Genomic DNA, 25,560 nt, shown 5'->3' with positions numbered 1-25,560 from the left:
TCTTGAATGTGAAAGTGTTCTATTTGCCTGGGACTGGCTGAAAAGTTGGGGTGAGGACGAGTTGCTCAATGTCATTGCTGTATTGAAATAAAAATTTTTTAAGGCTCTGAGGGGCATTATCACTGATGGAAGCAACGATGGCCGAGTTCTGGCTTGTTTAGTAAGAGCTCAAGTGTTCAGCCCGGTGCAGAGGGTTCGGTGAGTGTATGTGTATTGTTTTACCTGCACACTGAGTGCTGGCTCTCGCTGCTGGCCCAGCCGAGCGGTGTTCCTGTCCGCCCCGCGCAGCGCGGGCGGGAGCGCACGGCCCGCCGCGCCTCGCCTGTGACGTCATCCAGCGGCCCTAGCGGAGCCTTATTCCGGGGCGGCGTGACGTCACGGATCGGTGATGTCGCTGCTCTGCTCCGCCCACTGGGGGGCCGCGCTGCTCACGCGCGCTGGGCGCCGTCGCCCTTCCCGCCTTCCCCGCGCGCGCGCCGCGGGACGGGGCGGGGCTCCCGCCAGGCGCGTGCGCGGCGCGGCCCGATGGGGGTGGGACGATGTCCGCAGGGCGGAGTGGGCGCGCGTGACGTCACGGCACCGTGAGGTCGTGCCCGCCCCGGCGGGCGGTGAGGCCTGAGGGCGGGGGAGGCGTGTGGGGCTGGGCCCTGAGGGAGCGGCGACGGGACCCGCAGCATGCCGGGGCTGGTGTTGTTCGGCCGGCGCTGGGCCATCGGCAGCGATGACTTCGTGCTCCCGGGGGCCTTCGAGCTGTTCGTCAGGCTGGTGTGGTAAGGCGCGCCCCGGGGCCGCTGCCCGGCGGGACGAGCGGTGCCCGCGGCCCGGGCGCTATCGGTCCCTGGCACAGCGCACGGTGCGCTGCCCGCGCTGCCGCTGCGCTCCGGGCCGCCCTCACCGCTGGGCTTCATCCGCGAGTCGCGCTCGGGTGGTTTCGTAATTAACGCGGTGCCTGCTTTGTGCCCGCCGGCCGCGCTGCTTCGGGGCCCTCGGGATCCTCGGGAGGGAGTGATAGCACCGGGCAGGGAGCCTGCGGCTCGGGGTGCAGCGGATTGTAATTCCTGCTGGGTGTTCGTGTAGTGGTTCCATCCCGACACTTCCCTTATGTAACAGGTGCCTTGCTGTTAATCTTCGTGCAGTGCTTTCCTTAAGGCGACCACTATCGATCAGGTGCTCGCCTCGCAGCAGGCACTTCTCCCTTCCTGCTGTAACTGTCGTTATCTCCCTTCCCGGCAGGTGGATTGGGATTTTTGTCCTTTACACGGTTCACAAGGGGCAGTTTAACTGTCCCGGGGGAGGATTGCTGCACAGCTACCTGCTCGGCCTCATCATTCTTCTGGCTTCCATAATATGTGCGTTGTGTGCTCTTGTGTACATCAGCATGCAAGGTAAATAGTTAATAACGATGCTTTGTCTTTATCTAGTAGGATTGTAATAGATGTCTGTTCTAATCTGCAGCTGACATAAAAACTACCAAAAAATTGAAATGTTTTAATGGTAGTCAGACTTGAGAAACTCCAACAGCATTAACATATTTGCTTTAATAGTATTGCCTTTGTTAGTCTGGAATCTAACATAACGAATAGATACAACAGCTTAGTTCAGCTAATGGTTCATTGCCATCAGAGCATCCTGAAAACTCTCTGTGTGTGACCTCTGCTGTAACACTGCTCCACCTCTCTGGCAGGAATTAGGGAAGTGTGTCCAGAGTCGTTTAGAATCATGATCCTGTTAGTTCTGCCTTGCATAGGTAGGTTTAGTCATACCTTGTAAAAGTCCCTTAGCTGCAGTGGGCTGCCTGGGGAAAAACACTCAGAAAAGTGAATTATGTAAATGTCATAATAAAACTGACAATGAGTACTGTTAAACAGAGCAGGACCCACAGCTTGAAATGAACGGCTGAACAGAAGGAAGGACCGCAATGCAACTTCTAATTGTTTCTAGCAATGGTTCACTTTGGGTTAAAATTGCTGGGAAAGCTTTTTTCTGGTGAGGCACCTGATCATCAAAGTAATGTTAAGAAGATTAATTTGAAATATGTGTGTGGTCTCTGGAGTAACAGATGAGACTCCACAGTTTCTAATATATTGGTTCTCATGACTCACTGAAAATAAGTATTTATGCTTCTGTAAATAAGTATTTATACTTCTTTCCATTTAAGCAATTTTAAGAGTGCATGAAGAGAAACTGTGACAGAGCAGAGGTGTGGATGATAATCCTGGCCTTGAATCTGACCACTGGTTTGCCTAGAGTTGCCAGAGGAGGGGAAGTAAGATCAGCCAGACTGTGATGTTTATATCAAAGTTTCACAGAATATTCTGGGTTGGAAGGGACCCAAAGCATTGAGTCCAGCAGTGAGTGGGCCATAGAGGGGTCAAACCCATGTCCTTGGTGTTGTTAGCACCAGGCTCTGACCAAAGCTGCAGAGGTGAGAGGTGTAACTGTAAACAGCAGTGATAAAAGAACCTTGTTCTGTGAAAGTACAGCTGCAAGGCCATTGTAACTAAGAAATTGAGTAATTCTGAGGCTGAGTTTCCAGGAAAACAAAGGGTGAGGTGTGTTGGACTGTGGCTGGAATGCGTGGGTGGGTGTGCTCCTCTTGCACCATCCCTTGTGCTGTCCTGAGGATCCCTGATGCCAGCAGGGAGCCTCCCTGGAGCCCTCACACCCTGGGTGGTGTGAGAAAGGAAACGTTGTTCAGAGGAAGCACAGTTCCATCTGACTGTGTCTGTGTAAGCATCCTCACTGCTGCAGGACAGGCTGCAACCTGGGAATGGGAAAAAGCAACCTCTGCATCGAGGGCTTTTGAAACAGCTTTATGCCTGAGTGTGAACCACAGCTTTGTACTTGGAACAGTTCCCAAAGCTGTTTTTGTTCTGCAGCCTTTACAAATCACTTGTCTACACACCTGAGCACTCACACCCCACTACCCATTACCCTGGGATCAGCAGACTGGTTTAAGAGATGAGCTGGCCAAAAGTTACTCCCTTTTTTATTGCCTTAGAGTGCTGAAACTAAGAGGCTATTAGTAAATTAACAATACAGAAAATAGCCTGAGAAGTATTTGTCCTGGTAATGGTCCTACTTTTGTTCTCATATTATTATTTAGTAACTCCAGTAAAAAAAGTCATTGTAGCTCAGAAGAATAGCATCTGAAAATGAAATATTAACCAGCTAAAAGCTAAACAGAATAATAAAAGCAGGCACCAAGAGTCATGAGGAACTGTAGGTAAGCCAGTGCTCCTGGATGCAGCTTTAATTTATGTGGGGCACAGCACTGCTGCCTCAAGTTCAGTGCAAAACTGTCTCTGGCTAGAGTTGTTTTGGGTTTTGGTGGAGTAGATGCTAAGAATCACAGCTGTAAATCCACTGTTGTTTTTCATAGCTTCAGTGATAGTTTTCCATTAGTATGAAAGAACTTGATGGTTTTGCTTAAGTTTCTTACTTTCTGTAAAGCCCAGAATATTTCCATATAGGATTTTGTGTACCTGTGGTGCATTCGTGAACAGTTCTTGTTTTAAATTCTCTTTCTAATTTCAGGAACAATTTCTAATCCAGGCCCAAGAAAATCACTTCCCAAAATACTTTATACTCGCCTGCTTCTCTATTTCCCTGAATTCATCTGGGCCGTTGTAGGAGCTGTGTGGGTGTCAGACAACAGCGTGCAGTGTGAGAAGACTGTGATAAATGGTGTCATTGGGACAGTTATTGCAAGGTAAGGGTGCCTCCCCACAAATCTGAGCTTGAACAGTGTATGGGAAAAGGAAAATGAGTTGGTATCCTTCCCTAAAAAAGCTGCTTGCCTTGGGAGAGAAAGCGTTTCCTGCAGTGAAGGAAAGGAGGTGAAGGTCAGAAGGGGTAAGAGGGGCGATGGGAGTGTAGAAAACTGGATAAATATGAAGAGTGTAGTAACCTGATCACTTAGCTGGTAGTGAAAAATGGAGCTATAGTAAAAAATGCAGAGTTTTGCAAGCACAGTTCAAAGAGCTGCAGCCTCAGCACAGCAGCAGGTTTCCACACAGAATTCCGTACCCAGCTTCGGTTTTGGTCTGCCAAGAAATGTAGCTGGGATTTCTTGCACACTTGTCAGAATGTCTGGTTTCACAGTCTGTTATCCCACTCCCTCCTGTCTGACAGCTGGATTATCATCATTTTTACCGTCATTGGAGTTGTCATTGTCTTCGACCCCCTCGGGGGGAAGAAGACGTTCTACCTGCCCGACGGTGTGAGCCGCAACCTGGAGAGCAGCCAGTCGGGGCAGCTGCTGTACAACGTGAAGAGCTCTGCCACCAGGGTGTGGGAGAAGAGGATCAGGCTGCTCTGCTGCTGCATCGTGCAGGACGACGACCACCGGGTGGCCTTCACCAGCATCGCCGAGCTCTTCCGCAGCTACTTCTCAGTAAGAGAGCCCCGCTCGGGTTTGGAGTTTGGCACTGAGCTGTGGGATGGTTTTACAGAGTCTTCCGTGTCTTTGTACAGGACACTGATCTGGTGCCAAGTGACATAGCGGCTGGGCTGATTCTGCTCCATCAAGAGCAAGATAAAATGGAAAATTGCCCCAAAGAGCCTGAAGAAGTCCTGTGTCATTCTCCATCATCTCTCGTGGTAAGATGGGGTTGGTGCAGCCTCTGGTGTAATTGTTCTGGGAAGTGCTGCCAGGTGCTTTGAAATGCACTTCTTTCTGGAGAGGTTTTTTTGGTTTTGTTTTGTTTATTCTTTTCATAAAATTAAAACACTGCAATAAAATTCATAACAATGTACTTTATTAATAAGTGCAGTGAAAACAGTAAGTTTGTAGTCAAAAACATTTTTCTGCTTTTGCATGAGTAGAACTTCGAATGGGGAATTAAGTACAAAAAAAGGAACCATTTAGGACATTTGATCATTGATGAACAATTGGGAGAGAAAGGGAACAGAGGGAGAATGAATATTTGGTACTGTTTGCAACAACTGAGAAGGTAATCTTCTAGTATGTATTGTGGGCTGTTTGTCTGCTGCAAATACCCAGACAAGATAATAGCAAAAATAGCATCTTTTAAATGCTTGCAGGTGCTGGGTTAGTTTCCTAACTGATTTTTGCTGGTCTTCAGTGGAAAAGTGCCTTTGTAAATATTTCCCCTCCTTTTAGCCTGTGTTTCATAGATGTGTGTAGTTTTACTTTAACCAGTGCATCTCTGTCAAGTTCCTTTGGAATGTAGCTATTGTGGTGGGCTTGTGCTTTAAAAGTCTGTACCAGAGAGATCTGCTGCAGACTCTTTAGCCTTCCCTTGGACATCCTTAGGTGGCATATTTGGAGTGAATTTTGTTTTCAGCATTGAGCTTATCAATGTGTCAGCATTGGAAGAAACTGCTTCAGTGAGAGCTTCTCAAGATCCTTGAGCTGTGTAGCTACATAAATAAACACAGACTTTTTCCTGAAATACAAGTGGCTATTTTTAGTTCCTCTTAGACCTTGAGGTTTTCCTTTTGGGTTGTGTGTATTTCATAATGCCTTGATTTTCACTAGCCTGTGTTCAGTCTTATTCTGAGGCTGCCTAACACAACTTCCTCCCTTTCTCTGCTTCCTTTTCTTTCCCTGTGTGCTTCCAGACTGATGATTTGGATGTTGAGCTGGAGAACGCTGCTCACTACATGCTCTTTGCTGCAGCTGCCTATGGCTGGCCCTACTACGTGTACACCAACCCATATACTGCACTCTGTAAGCTCAATGGTGACTGGTAGGTTTGACCTCAGAGCTTCAAAACACACAGCTGCCTTCTATTTAAGTAGTCTTAGCAGAAATAAAATAGTTACAATAGCAGTATTTTTGTTGCATTAAAGTGTATTACTCTTGGGTGTACATGAGCTTGACTGCTGGAGTTATCTTTCAGAAATTCAGAGAAACAAAATTCCAGTGTCTTTCCACCCTCAAACAGATTGGGGTTTTTTTCCATGGGAAAAGTTTGTGATTGAGATTAAAAAAATCACTTAGCAAAATGACAAAGGAAAAATTAGAATTAAATGAAATATGTTTTAAAATGAGGCTTTTTAGAGGTTTCTTTTGGGCACAGACTTACATATAGAAATAAAAGTGTATCAGTAGTTTTGTCTGTCCTATATACCCTGGATAAAACATTAGATCAGATTGCTGTGCAGATTTTTGTTTGAATTTCCTTTTTCCTTGTTTGTATTTTCTCTCAGTGGCTTGTAATCTTAAGAACTCTTTTCTTGCTGCACTGTTTGCTCTGCCAGTGATCCTGTAACAGGCAGAGGTAACATCTTGCATCAGGATGTTTACTGGTGCTATTGCAAAAAGAAAGCACTTTTGATTCCTGGCAGAAGGCCCTCTGCAAATTTAACTGAGTTTGATTCCTTGAAAGGAAACCTAACAAACTGGAACATGAAAGTTTTTCTCTTCTGTGTTTGTTAGTTGCAGAAATAGACCAACAGATTCTGATATAACGGGCAGTGATCGCCATAACTTTCACTTTGGATCCATCCTAAAAATAACAGGACTGCAGTACAGAGACTTCATTCATATCAGTTTTCATAACAAGGTAAACAATCTGGACAGGCACTGGGCAAGCTGTTGTGATTAATTCAGGGAAAGCAAGGGGTGAAGGGTCTAGTTTGCCTTCAGCATTTATGAAGTGTAAGATGCAAAGTCAAATGAAAACATTTAGTGTGGATTTCTTGTCTAATCTAACAGAACAGCCACAAAACCATGGATATAAATCTGTCTCAGTATTGAAAAAAGGCACTTAGACAAACTAAATAAGAGACAAATTCAGCTGCTTTCCATAGTACAGTATGGAGCTCAATAAGAGCTTGCCCTTGTAAATGCTTACCCTTACAAAATGTTGGTGTCTTTACTGGTTACACTTTTCTTCTCCAGATCTATGAGATTCCATTTTTTGTTGCTTTGGATCACAAAAAAGAAGCTATTGTGGTCGCTGTGAGAGGAACCTTGTCTTTTGAGGTATCATGCATCTGATATCAATAATTAGCTTTATAGAAATGAGTGAACTCCCAGGACCTAGAGGAAATTGTGTTAGGCTGGCACATGCTAAAATAACTCACTCACAGGTGTGAATCTCCCAGGTTTAAGTTGTAAGCTCCCCTGCCCTTGGATGGGCAGTATTCCCTGTGTTACTGGAAGAGAGAGTGGAGGACAGGCAGGGGTAATTCCAAGTCACTGTGGATGGAGGTGCATCCATAATGGGGTGTCTGCAGTTGGAAACAGTTGCCAGGCTCGGAGCTGTGCTTGCTGTGTGTTTGCTGGGGTTGGTGGTGTGTGGTGGGATGTGTTGTGCTGCTCACACACCTGGCAGCCAGCTGGTGATGTCCCTGTGGCAGGGGTGAGCAGCAGAGCACGACCCAGGAGCCACACAGCCCTGCTGGGAGCTCTGACCAAGGCTTTGTTCACAGGACATTCTCACTGATCTGTCAGCGGACTGTGAAGATCTGACACTGGAGGAGGTTCTGGAGAATGGGTTTGTGCATAAGGTGTGTGCAGCCTGTGGCTCTTTGTAGATCAGCTCAGCAGTAGCAAGCCAAAAACACCTGGGATCCTTAGTTAAACAGAAGAATGTTCTCCTTGCCAGATGGATTGCACAAATTATTTCAGTGTTTGGTGCATCAAATGCTGCCTCTGGCACTGCAAGGTAGAATTTTTAATCCTCTTGTCAGACTTAATGTCCTTATGAAATATCCCAAAACCTTTTTAACCCATACATGCAGACCTCTTGGTTATAACCAGACCTCTGTCAGGAGGATGTCAAAGAGAAGACCAGCTTTGCAAAAAGTTGTTCTGTGATGGTGTTGTATTTAAACTACACATGTACCACACCTCAGATTAAAGACACCTTCTAACCTGAACTGCTCTCTTGTAGGGAATAACTCAAGCTGCAAATTACATCTATCGAAAACTAATTAATGATGGAATTTTAAACCAGGCTTTCACAATTGCCCCAGTAAGTTATCTCCCAAATAATTTGATTTATCAGTAAAATTACCCACAGCTTTTCTGTGTCCATCTAAGTTTGTCTTTCTGTCTGCAGGAATATAAACTTGTGATAGTTGGTCACAGTTTGGGTGGTGGGACGGCGTCTATCCTGGCCATCATGCTCAGGAACTCCTTCCCCACGCTGAGGTGTTACGCCTTCTCTCCCCCAGGAGGGCTCCTAAGGTGAGAGGCTGCTGTTGCTTGGTTCTGTGTCTAAGCTGTAAAAGTCAAGGCAGCTGCCAGGTGTGTTGGCTGGTAGCTGTGGGCTGGCTGTGGGAAGAGTTTGTGTGTTCTTCACTCTCCACTCAAATCAATTTGCTCCATCTGGAGTTGAGTTCTTGGCAGAGTGTTACAGAATGAAACACATCTGGGGAATTCTGTCAGGCAGTACAATTAGATGTTAAAATAACTGTTCCAGAAAAATACTCACCTGACTTGTCTGCCTTGGCCTGTTGGACATCCACACACCCTTAGAGTCAGCACTGAAGTTACTCTGTCACCTTCAGCAGGAAGGTCTGAACACCCACTGAGGCACTGACTGCAAATGGTGCTGCCACATGCTTGTATTTTTACTGAATTATTATGATCATCCTAAAACTAAAGTGTGCTTATCTCCTTAGTGTATCTAAACTGCTTTTTTTCTTTTTTTTTTCTTTTGTTTAAGCAAATCACTTGCAGATTACACTAAGCACTTCATTGTTTCAGTCATTGTTGGAAAAGACCTTGTTGCAAGGTGAGATGAAAATGCTTTTAAATTGATATTTGGAGATGTGTTTGATAGCAGACAATAGGAGGCTTTGCTTTACTTTGTTCTGTGTGTTTAAACAGGTTAAGTATGCCCAACATGGAGGATTTAAAGAGAAGAATAGTGAGAATTGTGGCAAACTGCAACAGGCCCAAGGTAACCAAATGCAGTTCCTGGTTAAAATTGTGGAATTGTTACCTGGGTTAAGCCCCAAATTTAATGAAGTGACTGCTGGTGTGTGTATTTATGATCTTAAAACTGAGAGTTACAATTGTGTTTCAGAACAAAATTGTTTTCATTTAATTCAGTGACATTTGTGTTAGTGTCCTATCCTGTAAAGTTACGTTGTTGGAGATTAGGACTCAGTAAGACTCCCAATATACCAATTTACAACATCAAAGGCCTGAAATTATCTGTTTGCTAGTTTTACTGATAAAAGGAAACTATTAAAAAACAAAAATAGGAGAAAAAGCCCAACAGCTAAAATTACAAAAAATTAGTAAGATTACTTTAATAGTGTAATAACTAGTACCAGTAGGTAAGCAAATTATTGATTTACTTATATATTGCTGTCAGAATTCATTTGAAAAGCAAATATTTCTCTGTTACAATGTTAATTCTTTACCTTTTTACTGTTAGTGGGAAATAGTTTTGAATGTGCTGGATCAGGTGGTGTCAGGCAGGATGGTACTGGAGGTACAGAGGTGTGGCTTAAAGATTCAGAACTGCCATTTCTGAACATCTGAATTTGAATCTGCCATGCCCCAAGATTACCATGTAGTCCTAGGGATGAGCAGAGGGTGTGATGTAAATACAGAATAAGATAATGGACAGTTAGAAGTTACAGGTGCAAGAAAAGTTAAACCTGCAGAGCAAGAATCCACGTGGAGTAATTCAGCTGGTGAAGATGGTAATGTTTTCTGTAGTGTTACTGGGAGCTAAGGATCCATACTGCTGAAATTAATGTTACTGTGGGGAAAATTCAGGAGGGAGATCACTATCAAACAAAATTTGGGAAGCATGTGCATAAAGTAATTTTTAATCTTTTCATTATTTTCGATGAAGTGTGTGCAAGCACACAGCTAGAATAAGTTACTTGAAGAGATGCCAAACTTGAACTGGACTGTTGTCTCTGATTTCAGTACCAGATTCTGCTGCGTGGGTGTTGGTACGAGGTGTTTGGAGGAGATCCTGATGACTTCCCAACAGAGCTGGATGGAAGGAGCCAGGATGCCCTGAGCCAGCCCCTCCTGGCCGAGGAGAGTTTAATGGTTCATCGGTCGCCTTCGTACAACGCCCTTGAGGAGGAGCCACACTTGAATTCACCCCCTCAGTATCCTCATCTGTATCTGCCTGGAAAGATTATCCATGTTGTTGAAGAATGCAGCTCTAGGAGGTAAGTGCAATGATGAACACCACTCTCCTGTCTTCCTAAAGTCGACTTACAGCTCCTTGTCCCTTTCAAAGTGCACATTTCCAGCTCTGTGAATCTCCAGTACCCACTTTTGGTTATTGCACATTACCCAGTTTTCAGTTTCTATTCTGTGTCTCCCGACTTGTGTCTGTTTCACTTCAAGCCCTGGACACTGTTCTCTTTATGCCTTATCCTGCCCATTTATTGCAGCTGCTGAAGTGAGGACTTTAAACCCAAACTTGGCAAGTTCAGCTTTGCCAGGTGGCAGTTTCTGCCCGAGACTGAGGTCTGCAGTGTGTGCTGGTAGAGGTGGAGTGGTAACAAAATCTCTCGTTACTGAGCAGTCCCGTGAATGTTGTGATTAGAAGGAGGTGCAATACTGCCTGTAGTGCTGCCCCAGTACCCAGTGTGTGCCCACACAGTCTGTAGATTTTCCTGTCACTTGCTGCTTTTCTGTGGATGCAGGAAGCTGAGACAAAGACACCAGAAAGCTGAAACTGCTGGAAGCACGAGGATTGTGGCTTTGTTGGGGCAGTGTTGTTTTCAGGGCTTTTTTTTGTGTGTTTTTTTGTTGATGTTGGGTTTTTTTAGACAAAGCAACCTGAAACAGGCCATAAGCCAGGCAGGCCCTGATAGCCTCTCGTGTTCTGAAACAGATGTCAGAGCATTTTTAACTTGCACAAGGCTGTCTTACAGAAGAAAAGAGAAATTGCCCCTTACAGAGAGGAAAAAAAAGGATTGGAGAAGAAATTCACTTCTTTCCTCCCATTCAGTAGATCAATGTTTTAAGCTTCATGTCTTTAATTTCTAACAATTTTAATACTCAGGTTAGATACTTGATGACCTCTGACCTGGGCAGGTTTTCCCAATGGCTGCTCTTCTCCTTTATTGAGCTAATTTCTTTTCTTTTAATTTCTTTTACTCCACAGCACAGCATTTAATAATGGCAGTTTTTCTTAGTAGGCCTAGCACACAAAAGCCCCCATCATGTATTTGGGATTTAATTTTACAGACTGGTGCATCCTATGTGCAGCATTAAATGTATTGCCTGGTCTCCTATTGATACCACTGTGACTTATTCCCTAAATCTGACATTACCACGTGAATGTGCAGTGTTCAGTGCCCTCCTCCTCCTTGCTCAGGCTCTTCTCCATGTTTTTGGGAGCAGAATTATTTGAATCTTTGATGGCTTCTTTCCCTGTTAAAGCACAGTGTAACGTGGTGCAGCTCTGCCCTCAGGGACACTTCATGGCAGCAATTCCAGCTGTTTGCTGAAGGGCAGACCAGCTGTGGGAGGGTTCCAGTTCCTCCCTCAGCCATGGCCAGAGTTTCCAGGTTGCCTGCTCCAGTTCTGACAGGGCCATTGTATCTGTGGTGTGTTTTTTCCCTAGGTTGTGTTCTTCAGATATTAAATACACTGCAAGATGGTCAAACGAAACCGTCTTCAGCAGCATTTTAATAAGTCCCAAGATGATCACAGACCACATGCCAGATGTTGTGCTCAAAGCTCTGAACAGTTTGTCTCAGGAACATGCATCGTGTCTGTCTTGTCAAACACGAGAATACAACCCCAGTGCAGTATAACCACAGCTCGAGGACGACCTGGGAGGCTTTTTTGCAGGTTTCAGGTATTCAGGACACATTCCACTTTCATGCTTAAGTGGATTTCAGTACTTTTCTCACATTGCGTAAAATGAACAAGGGTCTTAGTGCCCTGCAGGACCTCGGGGAATGTTGTGCTGGTGAAAGCACAGGCTGTGTCTCTGTGCTGAAGGCTGGGCTTTCCACGAGGGATCAGGAGGAGAAGCTCCAGCCGAGCCTGTGCGTGCTGGCACAGCAGCTGAACGCTTGACCAAAGTGAATGTGTGTGAGAACCACGTGGCCACGTGTCAGAGCAGAGCCTTGCCAGACCTCATCCTCCCCCTGCAGCTCCACTTCTGCTCCCACGTCCCTTCCTGGCTGCCTGGGCCGTGGCAGAGCCGAGGGGCTGCAGCTCAGGGCTGCAGGGTGAGAGAGCCCGGCCCAGGCAGGGCTGGGGCTGGGCAGGCTCAGTGATTGCACTACTTTTTCTTACAGATTGTGCTGGGATCCCAGGGTTGCAGGGGGAGGGCTTGTTGTGGTTAAATGCTGCTTGGATGTACATGTGCAATATTCTTTAATCTACCTGTCTTTTGTATGTGTTGATCTACATCACTGCTTTTATTGATTTTTAACTAAAACTACTTAATGAGAAGGAAAACTAATAACATTCAGGCCCTGGCATCATGTTGGTCACTTGCTCTAGTTCCAGCTACTGAGCAGCACTCTGATTCTGCCAAGAATGTGTAACCCGTTGTAATGACTTTGAAAAAGTGGATTCCTTGTTTCTAGTGTGTAACTATTTTACTTTTTTTTTTTCCTTTTTAAGGCTCAGCAGCATTTATTTAAAAGAAATTGATGTAAGTAAAATATGATGTGGTTGAGAATTAGCTGTGTGGATGTTCCTGCTGTGATACTTGATATGGAGACGAAATTAAATAAAACCTTGGCTCCTGTGCAATGACAGGTACCAGTGCTGGCTGTCAGAGCAATGAGGTCAGGCAGCACCAGGAGGGATCCTGCTGCTTTCGGGGCCTGTGGGGTCCCAGGGCCCCAGCCTTGGGTGCAGCCACGCTGGAGGAGGGGAGGCAACACACAGAGCAGGGCTTTAAATAAAAGCCTGGGATCTGGGGCATTTTAGCACAAACTGACTGGTTCAGAGGAAAAGGATTTCTGTTCACATAGAGGGGAGTGGAACAGAGAACCTGCCCCCCGCTGCCAGCAGCTTTAAGCCACTGCACAAGCAGTGCAGGAGCTGTAACAACTGCACTGAGAGGGCAAGGCCTCTGCAGAGCTGTTGCCAAGTGCTGTGTTTAGTTTGGGTTCTCAGGGGAGCACTGCCAGCCTGGGCTTTGCACACTGGCCCTGAGGAGACACGTGCACACAGGGCTGCTGGCACAGAACAAGAATGTGTGCTCAGAGTGGCACAGGAATGAGACACTTGTTCAGAAACTCAAACATTGCCACACTTATGATTCAAGGATTTATTAAGTCATACATGCAAAACATACTGCCAATTGCATTAGCAAAAGATCAATGTAAAAACTTCACAATTTTGCAACTTTTATTTTTAAATTTTGCTTTAGTGGTTGAAAGGGTGTAGTTCAACATCATATTCCTGCCAGTTTGGAAGGTACAGAACATGAGCACTAATTACAGAACCTCACAGACCCAAGTTACCGTTACGCAATCGATGCTGCACATGGAGTGACAGAAAGAACACTTGGCTGCATTAGTCATGTTACAGTGGGGGGACCTTGCAAATAGTGATGGTTGAAAGGTTTGTCAGTTACAGAGGTCTAAAATATAAAAATTACTAAAATGTGTAAAGCTGCTTCACATGATTTTTACACCTAGTTAATAGACTAAAAGCGCCTCAGAAAGCATAACTTACTGGGTCAGAAATAACAGGAAAATGAGGATATGCTTGAAAATTCTACTCTAAAAAAAAAAAAAAGAAAAAAAAAGCAAACTTCTATCAATCAGAAGGTTTTAAAATACAAGTTATATTGCTCAATAAGAAGAGATTCTACAAGAAAAGCATTTACTACATAAAAGTGGGAATGACTGATTCAGAATTGTACCTACATGAATGCCCTACTTGAAATTCAAAGGAATTTACCCATGAACACCAACCTCTCTCCACTACTGCACCTCTGGGAAAATGGTTGCTGAGCTACTCTGGCAGTGTAGTGTAAGTCAGCTGTACAGTGTCAAAATACTGTCTGGCACTATCTCCTGATCCAACCCAATATTTCATTTATTCATCACAATACAACGCTGTCAAAAGGACTAGATACATTTCAGTAAGAATAGTTAATTTTCCAATCACAGCAGCAAGAACTAGATTGCAACCAAGCCCTTACCAATGATAAAGCATTTACACTGTGACTCAGGCGTGTCAGTCATTGCCAGAGATGGGTGCTGGATGCACCACGAGGCAACGGCTGTGCTGGGAAAACAGTTCAGAATAAAACACGTTAGAGCGCAATGTTCTGCTAATTCCCTGGTACTGTTACTTACTGTGAAAAACTAGAAAGAGATTTTGCATTTCCTACCAGAAATTAGAGTCATTTTCAACAAGAATCTTTAAAAAACAGTTTAGTGCTTAGTGTTTGTAGCACAACAATGCGACTTAGTTCAGCAGATAGTTTGGCAACATTTAATTGAGCAAGAAGAGGATTTTAAAAATAAGGCTTTACACAGGTGTGTCTTTTCAGGAGTTTGCTCTTAGAAGGATGCAAGGTAAGGGTCATACTTAAACAAATGAAACCATGAAATTGTCAATTGGTTGAAGAATTGATGGAAGAGAACTAATTTATAACAGAAAAAATTGGCATGTGACTGCTCCATTGTTGAGCAAAGCACAGGGCTGATGGGCTGGGGGAGGGTGAGTTTACAGCAGCAGACATTTTCTCTTCCTCTTCTTTACAGGAGGGGGGCACAGCACTGCTCGGATGGCTTCATCAAACACTGTCTTGAGGCCTCGCTGCGTAAGTGCTGAGCATTCGAGATATTTCACTGCGCCTGGGGGAAGCAGAGACACAGTTACAGAGCAGCTTTGCACAGCTCCAGCACTGCTCCCAGCTGGCTCCACAACAAGAGCCAGGCATTCCATTTAATTAAGGTACAAGGTCTTCCAGAAACACAGCCCAGATGCAGCCCACAATAACCCCCTGCTGCCATACCGATCTCTTTTGCCATGGCAAGGCCCTGTGGGTAGGTGATGGGAGTCAGCTTCTTCTCCTTCAGCTTCTCTATGGTGTCCTTGTCATCCCGCAGATCGAGTTTGGTGCCCACGAGAATGATGGGCGTGTTGGGACAGTGGTGCCGCACCTCAGGATACCACTGGAAAAGACAAATTAAGAATGGGGTCTCTTGTGTGGGGGCAGAGTCCCCTGCAGGCCCTGGAACATCACAGCTGAAAGCTGCCAGTCCTTCACTTTCTGTCGGAGCAGAGGGAGCACCCAGGTCCCATCAGGACAGGATTAGAAAAGGGCACATCACTGTTAGTGAAGCTATTTCCATATACTTTAAAATGTAGCCCATTAAGGGCTGTATTTTCCTCACACACCAGAAATGTCCTGACCCCCCCTTGCCCACGGAGACACCTCCTTGTGCAGCTGAGTTGTCTGAGGACATGGAATACTCCTGCAGTCACAGAGCACGTGCAGAAGGATGGCTGATGCAAGGAACAAGTGCTATCAACCCAAGTTTTACATGCATTTGTTTTAAAACTCTTTTGTTTCAAACTGTACTCAAAGGAAAGCTCCTGTTTGTGCTCTCAGCACCTTGCTGGCTGAACACTTCAATTACTGTTATCAATGCATCAAGGAACAATTCGTACTGAAGTGTGTCATGTGCTCTGAACTTCCATGACTCACAAGTTAGGCAAATGGATTTCTGCTTTTCCAAACTGCATTTCATGGGGCCTGTGGGAAAAACAATTAAAAAAAAAGCACCTAATATTTTCCAAGCTCTGCTGTAAAGTGAACAGTGTGATGAACATTCAGAAATAAAACAGTACCAGCTCGTCCTTACCTTAGCACGGACATTTTCAAAGGAAGCTGGGCTCACGAGGGAAAAGCAGATTAAGAAGACATCCTACAAAACAAGGTGATAGAGGTCAGCCCAACAGAAAAGCCACTGCAGAGTGTCATGAACAGGCCAATATCATCAGTATCTCCATGACACTGCCAGCTCTACCACACTTGCAAAAGGCAAGGTCAGCAATACAGTTGCACATGATAATCAGAGGCAGCTTTCCCAGTGGGAAATCCATTCCCAGGCAGCTACAAGCAGCCAGAGAGAAAGGGGAGAAAATAACAAATAGATTGCAGTGAAATTTATAATCAGCTATTGCAGTAGCCAGCAACTAGGACACCAATACTGCCTTTCAAGGGTTTTTTCCTCTAAATGTCATTTCTTCTTCACTGACCTCATCAGCATAGGATGTTGCAAAGTGTTAGCTATTAATACACAACCCTAAAGTAGTTGTAAATTGCCAAGGCCAATTCAACAGCATGAAATTAAAAAAAAAAAACTAGTCAAGAATGTCTACAATTATTGCTTTCATACCCAAATCAGCAGCAGCTTGTTGAACTTATAGAACTTCACTCCTACTGAATGCCAGTGAAAAAAAGATTTAGAACTTTTCTATAACCAAATGAGGATTGAAAAGGGCTTAAAAATCTCAAAGCTCCTCCCTTTCCTTTCTAAATAATGAGAAAGCAGAAAAAAAAAGGGTATTTTTTGGGGATCTTGCACATCTCGCTTTTCAACTGAAGGCAAAAGATTCTAAGTAAGAGCAGATCAAAACATTTCAGAGCACGTGTTGATAGCAACCACAGGATACAATTCAGGTTTCACAGATGACACACTCCAGGTCTGCAGGCATTCAGAATAACCCCAACACTCATTTCCTCTGTCTGTGCTGATGTAAACTTGCTGTATGACCCAAAACTCAGCAGGTGTCTCCCAAACAAGCCCAACTCTCCCCAACCTACCTCTGCATCCGTACTTATTCCGGTACCACACGTGCTACAGAATCAGGCATTGCAGAGTGTTAGTTGATTGTGCTGCATTTCAAGGCATTTTGTTAGGTCAGCAGCTGACATCTCACTGCTAAGCACTTGCAACCCAGTTGTTCATGCATCACCCCAACAAGTTTCCGTAGCAGCGTCCCAGAAGAAGAAAGAAACAACATCAAATAATGTGATACTATGGCCACTACTTCTGTTTTCCAATTCTGCTGGTTTGTGGGGACTCAAGGGCTGCACTTGAGATTCTCTCCTCCACTAGCTCCAGAGATCAAAAGATTTGGTGTAACCACAAGGAATTACTGGAAGATCTCAGGTGTCTTGCACACTAGTAGGAAAAGCTATTTGTTTTCAAGAAAATATTTAATCTTAGCAACTCATACAAATTTGGTAACAGAGCTCTCAGATCTAGCAATTTGATAGTTCCAAGGAAAGTATTTGTTCAAAAAATAGGGGCCAATTTATCACTATCATAGGCAAGACAAGATGACAGAACTTGGAACTGAAGTTTATTTAAAGTTTTACATACGGCAATAGGTTGATCTGTCAGACTGGAAGATATATTCTTACCATTGGTTCCTCCAACCTAGTAACAGGAGGAGATAAAGTTACTCCTCAAATGGGTTTAAGGGAGAATGTTTTCAGTCAGCAATTTCTGCTCACAGATATTCTGAAGGAGGATTTTCTTCTTAAGAGAGACGCTGCCCTGTAATTCAGCACAACCAACTGCACCCAGAGCAGACACCAGCCTTCCCCAGAAAGCAGTTCTGCACTGCCAGGGGAAACCTGCAAGATCAAACCTCTCCTGAAAAGCACCCAACTAACAATTTCTCTTTGGTTTGGTCCCCTGAGGGAACAGATGTGACCACCTTTTCTGTCCCAACTTTTTCCTTCCCCAAATATTTGCAAACAGTAGTAGATATCAAATGCATTAAGAAGAAGATATTAAATTCTTGTATATTTTAAGGCATAAAATAAAAATATGAATAAGGAGAAAGAGATACAAACTAATGCCTCACTGGGAAGTTACCAGCTGTTAACTGCTGGGTGGCTGATCTCAGCACACACCCAAGTAACCAACACCTGCTGCTTTCACCTTGCCCAAAACATCCTTCAGGTGCACAAACAGGGAAAGGATGGCCATGAGAACATGCAAAGGCTGAGTTTTAAATAGCACATTGAAGGAGAAGAGAGGCTGAGCACAGATCCTAAAAAAAGTCAGGTTTCGTCAGCACCACTGTTCTCTTCCTCAGTGCTTTTTCTTAGTTTTGTGGGGGTGATGAATCTTTGATACTGCACAAGTCTGAAATCTGAAGACTTCTTCACAAGAACTTGAAGACATACAGCCCTGTTTTTTCATTTTCTGCTGCAAAAACCCATCCAAATAACTAAAAGTACTCCAAATATAACTGTACTGAACAGTTACACATCCTTGCACAGACAACACTTTTTCCCTAGGATGCTTAGACAAGGAATTATTTTGCAGTCTACCAGAAAGCCACAGTTACTTTGGCAGCCTGAAGACATGTATGTGCATTCTGTCCCTTTGTCACATACATTCTGTTCCTACTAAAGATCTTTCAACATACCTTCTTCTACTTTTCAGAAAATATTTTTATGATGTTAAGCAAAACTGAAGTTTTAAGTATCCCATAAATATCTAAGTATTAGAGAAAACCAGTTTCCCATTGTCTCTCCTTCTAAAATAGACAGGTATTTCTTTCATTTCAACTACACTAGCCCACAGCTGGCAAGTTCATATCAATTTTGTGTATCATAACTGATGGGGAAGCCTAATGACTGTAAGTTAGTGAGCAGTGAATTAAGGAAAGATTACTGAAAATAGCACCACAGTTCCTTAAATAAGATTCACATTATTCAAGAGAGCAGTTATGCTGTAGAGTGAAACAATTTTGCATTTTATATTACCAGCATTTAACATATATTTGACAGTCAACAGCAAGAGTAATCAGTGCCAAAAAAACCCTGCAAATTACCCTAGCACAGCTCCATCAGGTAAAAGCCACTGCTCTAAACAGATTACAAAACCACCTTTACAAAGATTAACTGTAGCTGAAGTCACACTGGAAAGAAGAAAGCAGATCACTTCAGTGTTTTCCTTGAACATGGAAAGATGCAGGATGCAGGCAGGACTTAACCAGTTGCACACAGGGAAGACAGAAGCACATTTGTATCGATGTCACAGCACAAACTACAGCAAGCAATGGAATACCCACAGGCTCAAGTACATTGGAAAGCTGGGACACCACAGCCTCTGTCAATACCAATAATCTCTTCATTCAGTGCTGCCTCTTTCACATGTAGAACATCTTCACACAGACTAAACAATATCAAGTGCTTAGCAGTGACAGTGTCAGGTTGCAGCCAAACATCGCCTAAAACCAAAAACAAACCCTGCCTTTGGCAGGCATGCTAACCTTAAAATCAATGGACTAGCTGATGGGACTATTCACCAAGATTTTTTGAGGTAGTTTTGGGGTGTTTTATTTTATTTTAAATCAAGCATTCTAGACAATTCTGAGGCTGCAACTACACAAAACCCAGCAAGTACCAGTGCACACAAATACACAGGGCATGCAAATTTTAACTTTTTTACAACTGCACACACCCCAGAGATTATAAAATACAGCTACAGCACAAGAAATGAAAGAGGGTCACTGTTACTGATAAATACAACTCTAGGTGTGACAATGTTTGCCTTATGTTCAAAAAGAAAAATGCTTTATGTCAGACAAGGCTGTAGAGGCTGCTCTTGGTTCCACCCTGCAGCTCTTACTGTTTGCGGGTAGGAGAGCGGGCGTAGTCTGTCATAGTCCTCTTGACCAGCTGTGTCCCACAAACCCAGGTTGACCGGTTTTCCATCAACCATTACATTGGCAGAGTAGTTGTCAAAACTAAAAATAAAGAGAGAGTTAGCTGCATTAGCTTGCAGTAAAATAAGGCACCCAAGGATTTTTCCCTCACAGAGGGAAAAACTTGGAAAATTGGGGAAGGGAACATTTTCATGGCATCCGTCAGCTCCCCAGAGACAGTGAAGTTGTTCTCTAAATAACAAGCGTGACATTGGGTAATGGAATAAAAAATTATACACAACAGACTTGGTCCAGTCTGAGCAGAAGTGATCTGCCATGGCTCTTCCAAAGGAAGTGTTAATCCCAGCGAGTACAGGAAAGCAGGTGATGTACTTAGCAAGCACTTTCCAGTCTTAGTGGGACATTCAGCAAGTTAATCTGTCTCATGGTGTGAGATTTAGAACAGAAGATACAGGAGCAACAACCAAGAAATCCTTAATGACAACAGTAGGTAAGAAAAAAAGCTAATTAATCCTGCTAATCAAAACCCCCTCCAATGAAATATCAAAGCTCATAACCAGGGGCCAGTGGAGGCATTGTTTTTATCTCATTACTGCTGTGGGTGCAAAGGTTTTAAATTCACTGGGAACACAAGACACTGTAATGCAAAAACTCGAATTTAAGACCAAAAAAAAGGAAACAGCAGTAACTAAGGCAACAAGGCCTTGGACAGGTAACAAAAGTAATCTATAAACCTTATTAGAATATATTTTGTTGTCTGACAAAACTCATCAATACTTCAGACAGCAGCATAGCCAGATGAAAATACAGAGACATCTGAAAAGGGCAAAGAAGTTGTACATGTATAAAACACACCCAACAGGCCCTAGAAAAGAGAACTGTACTAATACTGACAAATCCTTCTGTGAAAGAAAAAGGGAAGCACCAGAATAAATGAGTCTCCACAGTCTCGCCTGAGGAGCCAAAAAGCTGTGGCTGGCTTAGCACAGGATTGGCAGTAGCACAAAAAGTGGAAGGAACAAATAAACAAAAAATCACCAGCCATGTAAGACAACTATTTCTGACTATGATATAATGTTTTACAAGCTGTTCAGCCTTGGGACTGCTTATTATGAATGACATTAGAGACAGAAACACACTATTTTGGAAGAGAACAACATCTGGTAAAATGTTAGCAAATGTTAGTCCCTAATCAGCCAGGCCCAGAGGGCACAGAGAGCCAAAACGGAGGGACCATCAGCAAGCACTGGTGTGACTGTGCCACAGCAAAAGCTCAAAGTGTTCCTCACACACACCTGAGGGGTGCTTGCAGCCAAATCAAACAATTCAGTTAAGGAATCTGGAATGGCAGCAGGCACTGAGAAGCTGACAGAAGTGAGTTCTTTGGATTTTACAAGTACTTACACCGTGGGTATATACTCTCCAGGAAATGCATTGGTTGTGTAACTGATGAGTAGGCATGTTTTACCTACAGCACTGCAAAGAAAGAAAGTTCACATGTAAAACACATTCATCTTGAATAACAAGAAATTATATTCCTTGTAGGGGGAAGAAAACTAATTACATCCAGACACCTAAGGACAACTGAACATCTCCAGACACTACTGTGCAGGAAAACAGCTGACAGACTGCAGCTTTAAAATTACTGGCAATGAAAACACACCTAGTATAAACATCCATTTTGTGAAGTGACAAATAACCAAATTTTGTTAATTTTTAGTGACAAAAACCCCCAACAAACCCACATGTATTAATTAGACTACTAACATCTCCTAGTCACCTGACTGAATACTCAGAAAGATGGCCCTCTTCCAACTCTCTGAAATTAAAAATCCCTGAGAAGTATTTCCAGATACCCTTACACAATTTCAAAACTCTTATCTTTTCCAGAAAATTGTACACTTACATATAAGTGAAGTTAAAGAAAGCTTGAAAAGTATAATTTCTCAACACATGGTTACTTTGGAGTATTTAAGGAATGAATACAAATGATAACTCTCGCATTATTTACTGCTATTACAAAGTGACTCCCCACATGCGTTCACCCACTACTCAAACATTTCATTAACTGATTTGAAGATAAATTACATTCCAGGATTGGAAAACTTGGAACAGCAAACCTCTTCCTACTGATCTAATTCACAAGAGCCTCAAATGGGGGCAGGACAAGGCTCTGTTCCAGGATTCCTTCAAAACTCTGGCAGCCAGCTCATTCCCTCTCTACCCTCCTCCCCACATCTTATCTGGAGTCAAACATTTGATTAATGACAGCATTCAATTTTTGTTACCGTTTCAATTAAGTGTTGGAAAACTTGAAATTGGGTCTTATTTCTCTTTTTAAAATAGTATCTGCAAAGAGTGTGACACTGCAGACCGGTTCCTTTGCAGGCTTCCCACTTGCAGTGCATAATCCTTTGACCCTGTGAGAGATTCCAGGGATGCTGCCAGACAGCCTCCCAGCCCGATCCCCCTTCCTGCCCCTGGGCAGGGAAAACCGCATTGTCTTGCAGTTGTTTCATCACCACAGCGATTTGCTCAAAGCCAGTCAGCAGTAACTTTGAATCCTTGCTGCACCTACACGTAATCGTGTCGTTAGTACGAGGTTTGACTCATGAGCCTCCTGAACCAAATCTTTCACAAGTGAATTTGAGCTCTGTCATATCCACAAGTCATGGCTCAATCCCTAGCTGAAGTCTCTCCATTCAGCTTTAAGCAGTTCCTCACTGCATTAGCCCAAGAAGGTATTTGATAGCAGCTTCTGACATCCCCTGAAATGCCCGAGCTACAGAAGAGACACTTCAGTGTGCAAAATTATTTGGGATTTTGTCTCACACACCCATTTTTAATTAAAATTTGCCTAATGTTTCTTAGCTAATACCTGCCATAAGACCCCATCTGCTGCAGCTCTGATCATTCCATGCAGTTTTTCACCCTGGTTTTCTCACCTGCCTCTAAGACACCAGCTCCACACACAGTCTGGGTTTTTTCCTTCCAGCACACACTCTCTTTACCAAGCTATAATAGCATCATGAAAGGAGGCATTTAATTCTGTTCTCATTAAGTACAATCTCTGAACATTCCCTCATTGTAAAAGGTCTGAGATACACTTGTGTTCAAAAGTAGATGGATTTACCCTTAAAAAAAAAGTTGTGTGGGAAACAATCAAGGAGCAGTTCACCACACAGCTACCTGTTTAACAGCTGTCAAAGAGGAGATCCCATCTCAGCTCCTGAGCTAACACTAGCAAGCCAGAACAAGGAGTTAAGGAAAGTTATTCCTCCCCCATAAGGACAACTTGCTATTTTAGCTGTCTGCTGATGAGTTAGATCAGTTTGGATGTGCTGCTGAGCTGCTCTCACAACACCACACAGCCGGCTGTGCTGGGCCAGCTCACAAAGGACAGGTGGGAAAACCTTCAGGATCCCCAGCAGAACAACAGCCAAATGCTTTGGGAAATCTCTTGAGGCACAGAGACAACACATTCTCATGCCTCTGGAACCTGTCTGGGCTGACACGCCAGCTTCCAGTAAGATCATTACAGGTAATTTGAGCTTCCAACAAATTAGTGTTGAACTTAACGTTTTCAGCGGCAGATCGAGAACTATTCTGTGCACCCAGGCTCCTTTGCCCACCTGGCACTGAAACTCCCGAATCTGCTCTGGCTAATCAAAACAGCACGGGAAGGTGGTGAGAGATTTCACTCAAGTTCAGAAGTGCCTGTAGTGTGTTTCTGCAGCACCAATCAGCCAGAGTCATTTAAACAAGAAAAAACACGTTCAACAACCCCATTTCAGACTTACTCCATCCAGGTTTCCTGCTTTCCTTGCCTTCTGGCTCACTGCCACACGAATCAGATCGTTATGGTCACCAGTCTTAAAAATAAACACTAATGCCTACCTTTATAAAGTACATCCTCTAAGTGCTTTATCAACTTTTTTGGACTACTAATTTCTGTAATAAAGCACCTCCTCTAAAGAGAATTCTAACTGTTTGGCAAAGTTTAAATCCTTGTACATAAAGGCTGAGACTAAGAATCTAAAATAACACCAAGATTAGTCATAAGATTTCTAGCAACTACTTAATCACAGCTCTGTCCACCCACTATTACATAAATGAAACTAGCAACATTTGACTGTCATTAAAAACATGGCCTACAGAAATCTAGCTTTAAATGCTTAACAAAAGACAGCACTGAGTCGCTTTTTGATTCTGAGCAGCACCCAGGAATCAATGTATTATCACTGAAGTATAACCATATATAACCACATATGGATTCATTCCTAAGAACATAACATACCTTCTCTTTATTTATGCTAACAAGTTTTATGAAATTTCCCCACTGTAGCAGAACTCCTAGGAGCCATGTTTTACCTGCAAACAGGTGCTAACCTTCATAAAAGGCTTTGCTTGTGCCATTTCTTTCTTTCTTTCCCTGATGCACATGACCTACCCCTCTGGCAGACACGATGCCCAACAGCCCAGGTCTTTGCTCAGACACTGAAGAGTAGCTGAGATTTCCCTAGTACCACCCTCAGATCCAGAGTTCAGCACTGCTGCTATAGGAGGTTTAGCTACATACAGCTCCCAGATAAGCTCTATTACTCACTGCGCCACACCCTCTCCCAAATACGCTCTTCAGTACTTAGAAACAACTACTTTTTAAAGAACTTTTTCAGTAACACAAGTTACCAGACTTCAAGTCACTGCAATTTCTCCAGATGGCACGGGAGGGATCTGAGGTGCTCAGTGTCTCACACAAACACTGCACTATGCCCAGTAAGAAGGCAATTACCCTGCACACACCCTCCCCTTCTCTCCGAGCCATCAAAGCAAATACACACAAAAAAAGTACAGCTTTAGCAGTCAAAGGCCTCAGATCAAGCAGAATTCCAAACAAGGACTCCTAAGTCACTGCTCTTACAGTATTTCCACAATTAAAAAATGCCTACAACAAAAGAGCACGAAGTGCGACAACTTCTGTGGCATCTAGCAATTGGTAATTTCTCCCAAACACAGAACTTCTCCTAACATTACACAACATCACTGGAGATTTTGTACCACTTAACAGCTGCCTTTTTGGAGTGAAAACAAAAGCTGCTAAAAATAACTTCCACCAATGCTTTTTCTCAAGTGTCAATCAACAGCAACTCCTGCAGTTACTCCAGCGGCTGCTCTTCATCTGTCCTGCACATTCCTCCTACTCTCTATCATGACAGCTCAAAGCAACAGTTGTCATTTATTTTCCCCCAAACAATCCCCACAGGAAAAAAAAAAAAAAAAAAAAAAAAAAGGTGGGGGGGGGGGGAAAATATGATAGCCCAAACTAGCACACATGCCACACTTTTCTACTCAAAACTTGGACTTTGGACAACTTGGACTAGTTGTCCAAACTTACACTAGTCAAAACTCCAAGAACAAAAAGGGACTTACATATGAGACACAGCCTACTCATTAACAAATTAGAAAAATAACCACAGGTATTTATTTTTGTTCCTAGCAGATCTTTGTGGAGGGTACGTAAAACAATACCCAAGTTTTATATTACATAAGCAAATCTTTAACCTGCATTGTTTTACAGGAACACTAAAACTTTGGCCTTATCTAAGCCAAACAAGACGTTTCCTAGAATACCTGCAATGCTGGAGCTCTTGAAGCAGCAACAGCACAAAGAAAGACAAATAGTTAAATGTATTTTAAAAACAGTGAACAGAGAATGATACAAAGCCACCAAAAATGAACAACAGTATCTGAAAAGAACCTTACAAAAGATTTATTTCTAACTAAAGAGGAAGGAAAATAAATTAAACTACTATTTTGGTCACACATATGCACAAAAGTCAGGTAGAACTACACCACCTACATTTATTTCCAAGACAGAGAACTACAGAAATGCTAGGAAGGATGGTTTACAAAGCAAATGACCCAAAGAACTGTTCTGCTGAATGAATTACTGAACATTATACAGCTGG

The 25,560-nt window shown here is 43.4% G+C and overlaps 2 protein-coding genes across 3 annotated transcripts; one reads left to right on the top strand and one right to left on the bottom strand.

The window, feature by feature from the left end:
- The first annotated feature begins 555 nt into the window (after nt 1–555).
- On the top strand, nt 556–12,605 carry DAGLB (diacylglycerol lipase beta). The gene is made up of 15 exons (XM_041462046.1): nt 556–770; nt 1,234–1,385; nt 3,538–3,712; nt 4,135–4,396; nt 4,477–4,602; nt 5,587–5,714; nt 6,407–6,533; nt 6,872–6,955; nt 7,405–7,482; nt 7,869–7,949; nt 8,037–8,164; nt 8,646–8,714; nt 8,810–8,882; nt 9,869–10,122; nt 11,532–12,605. Exons 1-15 carry the CDS (start codon nt 676–678, stop codon nt 11,722–11,724), a joined length of 2,025 nt encoding a protein of 674 aa, XP_041317980.1. The 5' UTR covers nt 556–675; the 3' UTR covers nt 11,725–12,605.
- Nucleotides 12,606–13,187: 582 nt separating this feature from the next.
- RAC1 (Rac family small GTPase 1) lies at nt 13,188–21,090 on the bottom strand. Of its 2 annotated transcripts, XM_041462047.1 has the most exons (5): nt 20,996–21,090; nt 19,555–19,672; nt 15,760–15,822; nt 14,907–15,066; nt 13,188–14,745 (listed from the first exon to the last, which is right to left on the bottom strand). In XM_041462047.1, the coding sequence occupies exons 2-5, from the start codon at nt 19,645–19,647 to the stop codon at nt 14,615–14,617; spliced, it is 447 nt and encodes a 148-aa protein (XP_041317981.1). In that variant the 5' UTR covers nt 19,648–19,672; nt 20,996–21,090; the 3' UTR covers nt 13,188–14,614. The 2 variants fall into 2 exon arrangements, with proteins under 2 accessions (XP_041317981.1, XP_041317982.1); XM_041462048.1 differs by lacking the exon at nt 19,555–19,672 and having other exon boundaries at nt 20,996–21,067.
- Nucleotides 21,091–25,560: the final 4,470 nt, after the last annotated feature.

This window comes from Pyrgilauda ruficollis, unplaced genomic scaffold (assembly GCF_017590135.1).
Source record: "Pyrgilauda ruficollis isolate IOZ18807 unplaced genomic scaffold, ASM1759013v1 scaffold16, whole genome shotgun sequence".
Lineage (NCBI taxonomy): Eukaryota > Metazoa > Chordata > Aves > Passeriformes > Passeridae > Pyrgilauda > Pyrgilauda ruficollis.
This window is presented reverse-complemented; position numbering and strand designations above follow the sequence as displayed.